The sequence below is a fragment of the Gracilinanus agilis genome, chromosome 2 (genome assembly GCF_016433145.1).
Source record: "Gracilinanus agilis isolate LMUSP501 chromosome 2, AgileGrace, whole genome shotgun sequence".
Classification (NCBI taxonomy): domain Eukaryota; kingdom Metazoa; phylum Chordata; class Mammalia; order Didelphimorphia; family Didelphidae; genus Gracilinanus; species Gracilinanus agilis.
The window spans coordinates 641,379,377-641,394,497 of record NC_058131.1 but is presented as its reverse complement, the minus strand read 5'-3'; the positions used below and the strand labels follow the sequence as shown (position 1 = coordinate 641,394,497).

The following is a 15,121-nucleotide window of genomic DNA, read 5'->3' as shown; positions in this document are numbered from 1 at the left end:
AGTAAATAGTATCGAAGATAGATCTCTCCAAGAAAAGAAACAGGAGAGTAGAGCATTTAGAACACACAGCATACTAGTGGGGTACTTCAACCTTCCCCTATTAGAACTAGATAATCAAACCAAAAAATAAATAAGAAAGAAGTAAGGGGAGTGAATGAAATGTTAGAGAAATTAGAGCTAAAAGATATCTGGAGAAAAATAAATAGGGATAAAAAGGAATATACCCTCTTTTCAGCAGCACATGGCACATATACAAAGACTGACCACGTACCAGGGCATAAAAACATTGCAAACCAATGTAGGAAAGCATAAATAATAAATAAAAATTTTCAGACCATAATGCAATAAGAATCATAATCAATAAGAGCTTATAGAAAGGCAAATTTAAAATTAATTGGAAACTTAAATAATCTAGTTCTTCAAAACCAGCAGGTTAAAGAACAAATCAAAGAAAAAATTACTGGTTTCATTGAAGAGAATGACAATGAGGAAACAACATATCAAAATCTATGGAATGCAGCCAAAGCAGTACTTTGGGGAAAATTTATATCCCTGAGTGCATATATCAATAAATCAGAGCAATCAATCGATTGGGCATGCAACTTAAAAAAACTAGAAAAAAGTCAAATTGGAAATCCTAAAAATCAAAGGTCAACTTAATAAAATTGAAAGTAAAAAGACTATTGAACTAATAAGTAAGACTAGGAGCTGGCACTTTGGAAAAAAAAAACAAATGAAATGGATAAAGAACTGGTTAATCTAATCGAAAAAAGAAAGAAGAAAATCAACTTAAAAGTATCAAAGATGAAAAGGGAGATCTCGCCTCTAATGAAAGGAAATTAAGGTAATTATTAAGAATTATTTTGCCCAACTATATGGCAATATATATGACAATCTATGTGAAATGGGTAAATATTTACAAAAATATAAACTGCCTAGATTAAAAAAAAGGAAATAGAATACTTAAACAATCCTGTCTCAGAAAAAGAAATTAAACAAGTCATTAAGGAACTCCCTAAGAAAAAATCCCCAGGGCCAGATGGATTCACAAGTGAATTCTATCAAACACGTAAAGAACAACTAATCCAAATACTATACAAACTATTTGACAAAATAAGCAAACAAAGGGTTTTACCAAATTCCTTTTATGACAAAAATATGGTACTGATTCCACAGCCAGGTAGACCAAAAACAGAGCAAGAAAACTATGGACCAGTGATGGGCAAACTTTTTAAAGAGGGGGCCAAAGGAAAGGAAATGTTTATCTGTCAGTCTTTTTCTAAGGCAGTGATTCCCAAAGTGAGTGCTACCACCCCCAGTGGGTGCTGCAGCAATCCAGGGGGGCAGTGATGGCCACAGGTGCATTTATCTTTCCTATTAATTGCTATTAAAATTTAATTTCCAGGGGGCTAAGTAATATTTTTTCTGGAAAGGGGGCAGTAGGCCAAAAAAGTTTGGGAACCACTGTTCTAAGGCAACTCTTTTGAAGTTTCATTATATTGTATCATATTCATTGTATTCTTCATATTAGGAATAATGTCAGTCAGCCAGAAAGAACATTTCAGGGGGCTGCATCTGCCCCATGGACCTTAGTTTGCCCATCACTGCTATGGACCAATCTCCTTAATGAACATAGATGCAAAAATCTTAAATAGAATGCTAGCAAAAAATCTATAGCAAGTGATGATCAGGTGGAATTTATACCAGGAATTCAAGAATGGTTCAATATTAGGAAAATCATTCATGTAATTAACCATAACAATAACCAAACCAACTGAAATCACATGATTATCTATCTCAATAGATGCAGAAAAAGCCTTTGACAAAATACACTCATTCCTACTGAAAACACTAGAAAGTAGAGGAATAGAAGTGCCTTTCCTAAAAATAATGAACAATATATATTTAAAACCATCAGCAAGCATCATGTATAAGGGGGATAAGTTAGAAGCCTTTCCAATGAGATCAGAAGTGAAGCAAGGATGCCCATTGTCACCTCTATTATTTAGCATAGTACTAGAAAAACTAGCGATAGCAATTAGAGAAGAAAATGAAATTTAAGGGTTTAAGGTAGGCAATGAAGAGACTAAATTATCATGCTTTGCAGATGATATGATGGTCTATTTAAAAAATCCTAGAGAATAAACTAAAAAGCTAGTGGAAATAATCAACAACCTTAGCAAAGTTGCAGGATACAAAATAAATGCACATAAATCATCAGTATTTCTATATATTTCCAACACATTACAACAGCAAGAGGTAGAAAGAGAAACATCACTTAAAAGGACCCTAATAAACACCCTAGACATTATAAAATATTTAGGAATCTATTTGTCAAGACAAACACAGGAATTAAATGAACACAACTACAAAACACTTTCTACATAATTAAAACTAGATCTAAATAATTGGAAAAACATTAATTGCTCATAGGACAAGCTAATATAAGAAGAATGACGATTGTACCCAAATTAATTTACTTATTCAGTGCCATACCTATCAAACTACCAAGAAACTTTTTTATAGTATTAGAAAAAATTATAACAAAGTTCATTTGGAAGAACAAAAGATGAAGACTATTAAGGGAATTAATGAAAAAAATGTGAAGGATGGCAGCCTAGTAGTACCAGATCTTAAACTGTACTATAAAGCAGTGATCATTAAAACAATATGGTACTGGCTAAGAGACAGAAGAGGAGATCAATGGAATAGATTTGGGGTAAATGACCTCAGAAAGATAGTAAGATAAACCCAAAGATCCTAGCTGTTGGTACAAGAACCCACTATTTGACAAAAACTGTTGGGAAAACTGGAAAACAATATGGGAGAGATTAGGTTTAGCACCCTATACCAAGATAAATTCAGAATGGATAAATAACTTAAAGAGGGAAATCATAAATAAAATGAACATAGAATAGTATACCTGGCAGATCTATGGGAAAGGAAAGAATTTAAGACCAAGCAAGAAATAGACTATTACAAAATATAAGATGAATAATTTTGGTTACATTAAATTGAAAAACTTTTGTACAAACAAAACCAATGCAATCAAAATTAGAAGGGAAGCAACAAACTAAAAAAAAATGTTTATAACAAAAACCTCTGACAAAGGTCTAATTTCTCAAATGTATAAGGAGCTAAGTCAATTGTATAAAAAAATCAAGCCATTCCCCAATTGATAAATGGGCAAGGGACATGAATAGGCAATTTTTAGATAAAGAAATCAAAACTATCAATAAACACATGAGAAAGTGTTCTAAATCTCTCATAATTAGAGAAATGCAAATCAAAACAACTCTGAGGTACCACCTTATACCTAGCAGATTGGCCAATATGGCAGCAAAGGAAAGTGATAAATGTTGGAGGGGATGTGACAAAATTGGGACATTAATACATTGCTGGTGGAGTTGTGAATTGATCCAACCTTTCTAGAAGGCAATTTGAAACTATGCCCTAAAGACTTTAAAAGACTGATCCAGCCATACCACTGCTGGGTTTGTAACCCCAAAGAGTTAATAAGGAAAAATACTTACAGCTGCGCTCTTTGTAGTGGCAAAAAATTGGAAAATAAGGGGGTATCCATCGATTGGGGAATGGCTGAACAAATTGTAGTATCTGATGGTGATGGAATGTTTCTGTGTTGAAAGAAATGATGAATTGGAAGAATTCCATGTGAACTGGAAAGACCTCCTGAGATTGATGTAGAGTGGAAGGAGCAGAATCAGGAGAACATTGTACACAGAGATGGATACACTGTGGCACAATCAAAGGTAATGGACTACTAGTAGCAATGCAATGACCCAGGACAATTCTGAGGGACTCATGAGACAGAACACTATTCACATTCAGAGAAAGAACTGTGGGAGCAGAAATGCAAAAGAAAAAAATATGATTGATCATATGGTTTGATGAGGATATAAGTGGGGATATGTTGACTTTGAATGATCACTCTACTGCAAACAGTAATCATATGGAAATAGATTTTGAACAATTATACATGTAAAACCCAGTGGAATTTTTTGTTGGCTCCAGGAGTGGGGAGGGAGGTGGTGGGAAAGAACACGAATTGTGTAACCATGGAAAAATATTCTAAATTAATTAATCAATAAAAAATTTAAAAATCTAAATGAAAAAATAAAAAATAAAATTAAAAAAAAGAACACACAACAGAAAAATCTCAAAAACTATAGATGGTATGAAAGAGAAAATGACATATTTAGAATACAAAAAGAAGAAGACTGAAGGAAATCAAGTGATGATGATTTTAAGAAAACACACAAAGACCCTATGTAACCAAGATGGAAGATAGAATGCCAAGGAGTAATATAAAAATGATCAGCTTTTCAAAGGAATAGTATGAAATAAAAGGCTTGATAGTATACTTCAGTGAATAATTCAGGGAAACTACCCAATATTTAATTCCCTTAAAAATCATGTGTCTTCTGAGATCAATTTCCCTGGATTTTTAATGCCTTTCAAACCTATCCAAAATAGGGAATATGTGAAAAATATAAAGCAATTTCAGCTCTCTCCATAATCTAAGACACCAAGAACCTTAAAGAGGTGACAATCTGAAGAATTTACATCACAGACAAGTATAATCCCTAATCTTTAAGGCACTTACAAAGCACTCTCTAAACTGAATATTGTTTCTCTATGCCCTCCCTCATGCTTTTTCTCAACTGTGGTGTGGAAACACAAATACTCAGCTGAAGAAGTGAGAAACAGAGGCACCCGGGTCAGGGTTCCAGAGTCTGTGGGAAGCTTCACCAGTTCTGAAGAAAAAAGACAGCTGGTATCCAGCTGAGGCCAAGTCTGTCCCTACAGAAGTCACTTGAAGCATGGGAAGAGGCTGAACCAGCTCTGAGGTCCAGTCTCTGGGAAAACCATAATCAAAGGGGAAGGAAAGTTGTGAGAAAGTGAGTGAGAAGTATGGGAATATAAGGAAAAAAGAGTGAAGTGGATGATTCTCAAGATAGCATGGAACCATAGTAGGATGTTGCCAATTAGTTCAAGAAGGAAACAAAAATCCCAAAAGCAGAGTTGATGGACTATAGAACAAGAAGTAATTGGCAGATTAGAAAAAACTTAAATCTATAATGGTAAATCTAGCCAAAGAAATAAAAGAAAGAACAGCTGATTAGAAATTTAACTACAGAGAAATGAAGGACAATTTGAAGAAATCAAAAAGCAGTAACACCAAATAAAAGTATAATTTCTATAAAAGTAAAGCATCAATCTTGAACACAATATGCATAAAATCAACTTCAAATTAGAGATCTGAGAAAACCACAAATCTAAAAACGTGGACACAATAAATGCAATAAATATATATAGTTACAGAAAACTACCTACAACTTCTAAACACAGAAAACAAAGTGCTAATTTTAAGAATACCTATTGCCTCCAGGAGAAAAGTCTTACCCTGCAAAATACCAAACATACAAGTTAAATTTAACAAACAACAGTTCCTGCAAGTGGCTAAGAGACAGACTTTCAAATATTTTTAAGAAATTCAAATAACACAACATTATTCTGTATCTACCAGAAAGTGAAGCTCAAGATTCAACTCAGGGCAACATACTCATATAAAACTGTGCCTAATCATTAATGAAAAATTATGGACATTCAAAAATAATTTGCTAAATGCTTATCATGTGTTCAGCATTGTGCTACTAAAAGAAACAGAAGGTAAAGGACTGATCAAAAGGTTTGCTCCTCTTTTTTTGTGAACTGGTATCATTTCCCTCAAGTCTGTACTGCCATTTGCCTTCAAGAGACCTCCATTTGGATATATCATCATCTCAAACTTAACATTTTAAATAGATATTATGTTCCCCTCAAAATTGACCCCCCCTTCTAACTTTTCTATCTCTGTATCCCACCCCAGCTTCAAAAGCTCCAGGTAATCCCTGACACTTTCATTTCCTCCACATCCTTTATCCTATATGCAACTAATTGTTAATTCTGGGCAATTCTACTACTACTGCATCTTTCACATCCATTACCATCTCTCCATTTATATGATTTACTACTCTATACCTCCTCATCTCTGATTTGCACTACTGTAATAGCCTTCTAATTCATCTTCCTTTTTCTAAGTAATATTCTCTTCAGAGTTGCCAAAAATATTCTTCCAGTGCCACAAGAAGTGTGACAATGCCCTTTCCCTACTCAAAAATCTTCAGTGGCTCTCTATTCCTTCTAGGATAAAATACAAACTATTCAGTTTGTAATTTAAAGACTTCCACAGTTAAATCTGGCTCTGACTACCCTAAATGCTTTTCATAAGCATAAAAACATCATTTCATGTTTTTTATGTTTGAATCCAATTGGACTATTAGTTGTTCTTGAATGTGATTACTCCATCTTCTACTTCTGTGCCTTCAAATAGGCTATCCCCTGAAATTTATTTTCCTAGAATGGCTCAGTTCAAGTTTTACTTTCTACACAAAACCTTTTCAGATTCTCCAGGAGTTAGTACTCAAATGACTTATATTTACTTATCCATGTGCATGTGAATCCTACTAGTTGAATGTAAACTTCCAGAAATTAAAGAGAATAGTGTTATCATATATGTGGTAGTTTTAAAAAAACACCTTTCTTTCTTAGAAATGATATTGATTCCAAGTCAGAAAAGTGGGAAGGGCTAGGCAACTGGGGTTAAGTGACTTGCCCAGGCTCACACAGCTAGGAAGTGTCTGAGGTTAAATTTGAATCCAGGCCCCTTCTGTCTCCAGACTTGGCTCTCGATCCCTTGAGCTACCTAGCTATCCTCCATATAGTCTTCAATAAATGTTTTAAAAATTCATTTGTTATTCTGGACCTGGTTTTTATCTCCAGAATAGGGGAACAATTGCTGAAACAACTGACATCTTGAAAAGAAAAACCTAATCTACCTTATAATGTACCAAAGAAGGAAAGGGAAGTCAGACATAGCTTAAAGAACTTATTTGTAGAGAACAGATTTCAAAAGAATTAGAGAAAGAATAGGCAAGATTCCAGTGCCTAAAATTCTTCTAGGGCAGTCCATCTAGAAGGAAATTCTGAAAAAAAACATTTTTTTAATTCTTAAATCACAAAGAAAAACGATTCTGATCAGAAAGAAATGGGAGAGTTGTTGAGAAACCAATGAGAATGCTTACCAACCAATTAATATTTTTTAACACATATGTAGAAGATGGCAACAGTTAAGTACAGTAAAGAATAGGAGAGTAGTGGCAGGAGTGCTACATCTCAGACTCAGCTAAAACTGACAAACAACACTAAGAACAAAAAGGTTTTCAACTATTAAGAGAAAAAAATAGGATCAAAGAATAGATAGCACTGTGGTTCCGGGTGAATGAGATTATAACAATGGAGTGCCTAACTGACCTGATCTAGAATCTAAAAAACCTGGAAAATCTGACAGCTTAAGTACTGAATCAGTAATTACTGAAAAATAAAGCATAACGGGAGAGGTGACACAGTACCCCAAAGAGGGCAAATGTTCAATTTTTAAAAGGAAAAAAAACTGGAAGGCTGTTGATCTCAACTTCAATTCATAGCATAGTACATCTTGAAAATTAAGTGAAGTGGTAGCAAGCCATGATTAAGAATAGTTATGCCAGATTAAACTTGTTTTCTTTTTTGTCAGTGTCATAAAGCTGGTAGATCAGTGTTGCTGTCTTCATCATTTAAATGGGTTCTTTCAATAGGAGTTAATATATATATATATACATATATTTAAGTTGTAGGAGATACTTGCAAACTTTAAATAAAAGCTTCCAAAAAATGGCAAGCTAATAATTAGCTAAGAAGATAGTATCCCCAAAATGTGATGAAAGTCTTTTCAAGAAGGAAAGGTTGCTAATTCCAATGCATAAAAAGCAGTAGATGAATCCAGAAGGGAAAAAAATATAATACACATACACACACTTATATAACATAAATATAACATATATATGCATTAATAATATATCTTCTTTTATGACCTTCAGAAATATATACTATTGAAATGGGAGGACAAATGCCTGAAGAGAAAACATCAAAGATGTGAAATAATCCCTTAAAGTTCTAATATTCAAAGATTATTTCCCCTGCACATTTCCTTTTTATTTTGAATTTAATAAATACCAATAAACATGAATGTTTCAATACACAAAGATAAAAAGGGGGCTTTGTGAAGATTTATTATATACAGCTTGTTTCAATATAAATTGCAAAGAGGATTTGACTTTGAGATTTTCCCCAAAGAATTCCCTCTACAAATAAAATCCCAGGTCTAGACCTTAAACTTATTTTATTAAAGTTAACACAGAAGCGTGATACTGTCCTGATCTTTTTTCCCCCTGAAATTCCTTCTCCTCTTTTCTGCCTTTTTTCAAAAGTAGTTCATTAATTTTTTTCCTTTCTGAATCTCTAACACTTTCATCTGTTCTACACCTCTACCCCCACTAAGTAAAAGTCCTTTCTTACAACAAATAAGCTAGATAAAATAAATTCCAAAAACAGATCTCATACTACACTTGCCAAAAGAAGCAGAGCAGAACCTCTCAAATCAATATTAACATGACTATTTCCAGTGTTCTGGAGTTGTGTATATTCCATGATTTCCTCTACTTTAAAGTAGTTGCAACATAGTCTTATATGATCCAGATTCTTAGCACCTAAATTTTTATTTTGACTGCTTGCAGTAATTTTTTTAAAAAATTTAAATATTCTGGATTTCAGCTAAAGAATTTCTGGGTGTTTTCAATTTGGAGTTTCTTTCAGCAGCCAACCAGTAGATTCTAATAGAGATGGGTTATTTTCTTCTAGGATTTCTTGGAACATAGGATTTAAGTTTTTTGTTTAGTCATGATTTTCAAAACCACTTTAGATTCTTATTTTATTTCTTCTATATCTATTTTGGAGGTCAGTTAAAATTTGTAAATATCATACTTTTTCAAATATCTTTTGATTTCATTCTAGTATTTCTTATCTTGCATTCTATTCTCTCACTTCTTATTACTTAGGTAAGGAATTCTGCCTTCTGTTCCAATCTATTTCTTTTCTTGCATTTTTTTCCAAGACTTCTAATTTCATTTTGCATTTCTTCAAATCACTCCTTGGAGTCAAGGCATTCTTTTCTCTGAGGTTCTACTTGTACTTGTGGAATTATGCTCTTCTAGGTTTACCTGTTGAGCTTCTTTTAACCTATGCAATTTCTTTAATGTATTGTGTTTCTTCTATTTAATTTTATATCTATTCTCCAATTCTGAATTGGAACTGTACGATATCCTCAAAATGTCCACTCTCATATTCTAAAACATAGTAGAGAGATCTTACTTGCCCATGTCTTTATAGTCTGGACATTACTACAATACTCAATGAAGTTGCTGGCATAAGGCCACATACCCTCTCTGCCTCAGTCTCCTGGGAGCTCTGGTCCACATTTTTCTTCTTCCTTGCACAATCCCTCAAATTGGAAACTGTACCTGGTCCCTGTTGTGTCTCCAATACAGAAGATGTGGCCATCTTCTCATTCAGTCTTGGACTAAGTGACTTTAGTTTTTCCTCTCATCTCTGTAGAAGTTCTATGACCTCCTGCTTTACAACTTTAAAAGGAAGTCTTTGTTTTCATTTTGCCCTTTGGTTCTAATAGATATGGTAGTTTTCTTTTTTGATTTCTTGGAATATAGCATTCAAGTTTTTTGTTGGTCATGGTTTTTAGGAATGCTGATGATTCTTTTCTCCTATTTTTAAAGTTTTTTTTATTTTAATTTTCGGTTCCAAATTTTCTCCCCACTAAGGCTTTTCCACTCATTGAAAAAGCAAAAAATATGATATTCATTTTGTATATAAGTAATGCAAAATATATTTCCACATTAGCCATATTTTGTGTGTGTGAATAAAATGAAAAAATGCTTTAATTTGTACTCAAGAACTTTGGTAATTCTTAATATCTAAATTATTTAACTTATAGCTTAATTTTTCTTATATATTTTTGTAGGTCAGTTATTTTTTAGTAAATACCTTCTCTCTTTTTTTTTAATGTTTCAATCTTTTGACTTCATTCTAGTGTCTCTTATCTCATAATCTACTTGCCCCTTCTATTTTTTTTAGGGAGTTCCTTACACTTGGACAATCATTCTTTCGTATTAATTTTTAACTTGTATCATAGAATTGATACTAAGTGTAGGTTTCAAAGCAGAAAGTAATAAGGGGGTTAAGTGACCTGCCCAAGATCACATAGCTAGTAAGTGTCTGAGGCCAAATCTGAACCCAGGACCTCTCTTCTCTAGGCCTGGCTCTCTATCCACTGAGCCAACTAACTACCTTTTAATCATTTTAATAGTTACTGACAATAATACCATTGATGGTTACATACAAAGATGTTTGACAACGTCAATTTCAGGCCAGAAAGTCATGTGCTTAAAATTATTTTTCTAATACCAATTTATATTATTATTCCTCCAATTATCATGGTCTCTCCCATCATACCCTTAATCATCTTGACTATCTGTGAGATGCCTGGTTAAGATTAAAATAGTTAAGTTCAAAGTTGTACAAAATAACTTTTTTCCATGAAAAGTTTACTAAACTCATTCAAGGACAAAACTCATAAACTTGTTAGTTGTGACAATTAAACCAATGTTTAAGTGCCATTGTATTTTATGTTGATAATATCAGCAAGAAAGGCTGCCTAGCAGAGTGGATAGAGAAATGGCCTTGGACTCAGGGAGGCCTGAATATCTTTTCTCTGCAACACTGTAGAAGTAGTAACTCTAGGCAGATCATAATGTCTTAAGCATCTCTTTAAGGCTCTAGATTATGGAATGGCCATCAGTCTGCACAGGTAGAGGGAGTTTTCTCATTTAAAGTTCCTATATAAATGAAATGACAAGTTCAGACAAAATTACAAAAAGAAAATTTGAGCAGCTATTTAAATCAAAAGGCTCTGCAGATTATGATGCACTGTGTTTTTTCAATATGACAAACATTCAACTCTCCATATTAGTGAAGTGGGCAGGGGTATGGATAATGTGAAAGCAAATTAGATTGTTTTAGAATATGAATTTTAACTAACATTTAATTATAAACTTTGTATATATTTTGGAAAAATTAGAACACTTAAAAAGCCAAATGGCCAAAATTTAGTTATTCCTCTTTCTGGAATTCATTTCTTCCTTGCACCACAAGTGCAATCCTAAAGTGAGTTGCTTTAAATATGCTTTCCACATCTCCCCAGTACTACCGTCTTTAAAGTATGAAATGTTTGTTGGGAAATTTCTCATGTCAAAATTAAAATGTATTACACATAAAATATTCCTTTTAAAGTTCACCTGTTAGACTGTTGAATCCATGGGGTAGAGTAAAAATTAGAGATTAAAAATAGAATTCTTTCATTTTTACCAGTTTATATATACACACAGACACAGAGACATAGGCACACAGTCAAGATTTTAAGTCGATTGTTTAGAAACTCATTTTTCCAAAGATATAAAGTTTTAAAATGCAGGGTTGGTTTTCAGGATGGGATAAAAAATGTCTTTTTAGCTTTATCAAAAGGCTGAAAAATACCATATATTTATAATAGAAAATGCTGGAAAATGTAATATTGCAATATTATTCATTAAAGAGCAAGAACAATAGAACTGAATAAGAAATACATATTTTTAAAATTGACTTCTATGGTGGTGGTGAATAAGGAAAGACAGATTTTAATAGTTAGATGAAAAAGCAGATACTTGTGGAGGATATAGAAGGTCCTTTGAGGTACTTACAAGGGCTCTGGAGGATAATGGCACAGGTTCTTTAATACTTAATTCATTATTGTATTATTTCAATTCAAAACTCATGGCTTTCCTCTTCTTCATACCAGCATTACTCTCAAGCTTCTCAGCCAGGATTAGGGTGTTTTGTTGTTGTTGTTGTTTTTACTCAAATGGAGAGAGAAGAGAGTTGAGGGAGAAAAAGAAGAGAAGAGAAGGGAAGGAAGAAAAGGAATCAAAGGGGAGATGTAGATATATGAAAAAAGTGACTGTCTGAAATGAAATTAACTGAGCTGTAGGTATGAAAGAAAAGGCTCAACTGTAATGAAAACTCCAGGTGGGGGAAAATGGGGAGGCGGTAGAGAGGGCAGGAAAGGAGATTGAATCAAACAGTTTCTGGCTCTAGCCACCAGGTGGTATCAATGACCTAAGATATGTAAACATGACTAAGATGATCTTGGATAGGAGGATGAGAGGCTAGGCTCAAATGCTACCCCCTTCAAGAGGTCTTTTTAGATTCCTCTGTAAGTTTATTCCCACCCACTATAAAACACTTTTCATAATGCAATTACTTATCTCTTAGTATTACCCATTAGAAAAATATAATCTCAGTGAAGGGATTGTCTCCCTTTTGAATTTGTATCTCCAGTAGTTCCCCAATAAACACTAGCACTGTGCCTTGCATCTAGTAGGTGATAAATGAATGCTTTTTTTTGTATGTTGATGATTATGAAAAATCCTTAAGTGGGCTGCTCTTAGATCTGGAAGTACCTGCAAAATCAACAGATGACTAGATAATTCTAATTATGTAAATAAGAACTTGAAAGACCCTTAAAGGAAAATACATGTTGTATTATACACCAAATTTACCAAGTGAATTATTTGCTACCAAAAGTAAAATATAGATGTTGACTCACCTTTACCACATTGTCCCCTGACTGCCCATTATTACGTAAGCAATCTAGACAGATGGCAATTTGTGGGTCACTTCTATGATAGTCTTTATCATCTTGGTTTTCATCACCTTCTTCTACTTTGGGTTTGTCAGCTTTTGAAGTTTCATCTGTACAATTAAAACATAATTTGCTCAGTCAGTGATTTTATATTCTAAGTCACTTAGCTACCAAAATCGTCAAAACCAAATTTCACTTCAATAAAGCTTCTAGGGGAAAAAAAATCTAAATTTCCTTATTAAACCTTTTCAAAACTGCACAATCAGTTATGTGAATGAATGTGGGTTTTTCATGAAATTTAATAGCATACTAAAATCATTTAAAATTAAGTTTCAAAGATATATATATATATATATATATATGAAAATGTCTTAAATTTTACTTAAAACATTAGAGAGACTGGACAATCTGTTCCACTTTTTGCTTTCATTATTTCTACCAATTGTCCAGTCTCCCATGTTTTAAATCTTGATATGCTTTTAACTCGTTCCCTCTCATATCCTGTCAGTTAGAAAATTCTGTTAATTCTAACTTGGCAATATCTCTTACATCTGTCCCCTATTTTGTATGCTCACTCCCACTACCCTAGAGAATAGGCTCTCATTACTACCTGATTAAACTTGGGTAATATCATGCAAGTATTCTTTATATCATGCACAGTCTACACTTTCTCAGCGTCATAACTCTGTTCACACATTGTCCCGGAAGTCTCAGACCAGTCCCAAAGAGGAAGTGTTCAACAATGGACACAAAGTCTGCAGAGATCTTTACTTGCCCCTGGACTATTTAACATCTCTATCAATGACTTGCATAAAAGCATAGAGGCCATGCCCATCAAATCAGCAGATGACACAAAGCTGGGAAAGGCAGCTAACACCCTGGAAGTCAGGATCCAAAAGGCTCACTCTTAACAAGGCTGACTCTTAGGAGATGAAATTTCCAACAGGGATAAATGTAAAAATCTTACAGGAATAAAAAAAATCAGCTTTAAAAGTGAGAATAAAGGTGGAATATTTAAACAGGAGGAATTCTGAAAAAGATCTAAAGGTTTCAGTAGACTATAAGCTCAATGAGTCACTAGAGTGATGGGACAGCCAGAAAAGTTAATGTGATCCTGCATGATTTCTAGGATCAGGTTGCTGAAAGCCCCACTGGACTCTAATCTATTAGAACTCATCTGAAGGTTCAAGGATACTGATAAACTGGAGAGTATAAGAGAGGTGTAGCTAGATTGGTGAGCAGACAGAGAAAGCTGAGTTTAGAAAAGATTGGGGTGGGATAGCAATCTTCAAGTATTAGAAGGGCTGATGATAGGTCAAAGAGAGATTAGATTTGTTTTTGTCTTGCCTGGGAGGGCAGGACCGGGGGCAAAGAGAAGAAGTTGCAAAGATGCTGGATACCAGGTGTGATAAGGAGAAGATTTCTAACAATCAGGTACTATCCCTGGAAAGAAATGAAATGCCATGCGAAGAGGTGGACTGTCCTTCCTTGGATGGCTACAGGTTAGGGGCTGAACAACCATTAGGTAGATATGTCATAGTTATGGATTCCTTCCATGCCAGATTGGATTAGATAGCTTCTGGTGTTCCATATGATTCTCAAATTATATGAGTAATTCAGTAGAAGTTACAAACTAATTTTTGACATGGAAATCGTAAAATAGCATTATTTTTTAAAACTAAACATTCTGATTAATACATATTAATAGAATGCTCTATTAGCTTAAATGAGTAAAAGGAATTTTTGGTGAATACTTATCCTCTTATTTCCCCATGTGCATATACATGTATATGTATGTAGTGAAATTGGTACAGTCAAACCTTATTACCACATGCAAATTTTAGGAACCCTACCTAAATAAAAAGTGACCATATTTTGAGAAGTAATAAGTAAAGGAACAGAAGAAGGGGGAAGTTCAGAATTTTCTCTTTATCCCATAGAAGACAATATTTAAATGATAAAAGTTGCAATCATGTTCACCAAAAAACATAAAAAGCTGATAGACATAAGAGGAAGCAATTACATGGTTAATTTTATGAATGTGTGTATATATTAATAAAAAAGAGAAAAAGGCACCTTGTCCATTTTCTTGAGGCTTGTTTTTCTTCCAAAATTCTGTCTCACGCTCAAGTTCCTCTAATAAAAAAACCCAACATATTAAAGATAAATATAAAGTATTAATAGAATATGTCAGTTTTCTAAAACAACAAAACTCTCAACCCAGTCCAAAATAAAATAACTTACGTTCTCGTAGTCCAGGAACCAGCTTAAATATAATTTCCTCTAATGTATTGTCCAATCTTATAGAAAGAAAAAAATACATAAGTATAATGAATTTTAAAAATCTAAAAATCATAGTTTTATAAAATCCATTACATTTACATATGCATTTTGAGAGGTCAAATCAATTATTTAATTTTCATAGGGAACTCC

General features: G+C 33.5%; 1 protein-coding gene across 1 annotated transcript in view; it reads right to left on the bottom strand.

Moving 5' to 3' along the window:
• Positions 1–15,121, bottom strand: part of PCGF5 (polycomb group ring finger 5) — a 143,683-nt gene that overhangs the window by 29,460 nt on the left and 99,102 nt on the right. The window contains exons 6-8 of the mRNA XM_044665671.1: positions 14,933–14,988; positions 14,765–14,824; positions 12,653–12,798 (exon numbers count right to left, since the gene is read on the bottom strand). Coding sequence (XP_044521606.1) covers positions 12,653–12,798; positions 14,765–14,824; positions 14,933–14,988 — 262 coding nt within the window. The remainder of the gene's footprint in view (positions 1–12,652; positions 12,799–14,764; positions 14,825–14,932; positions 14,989–15,121) is intronic.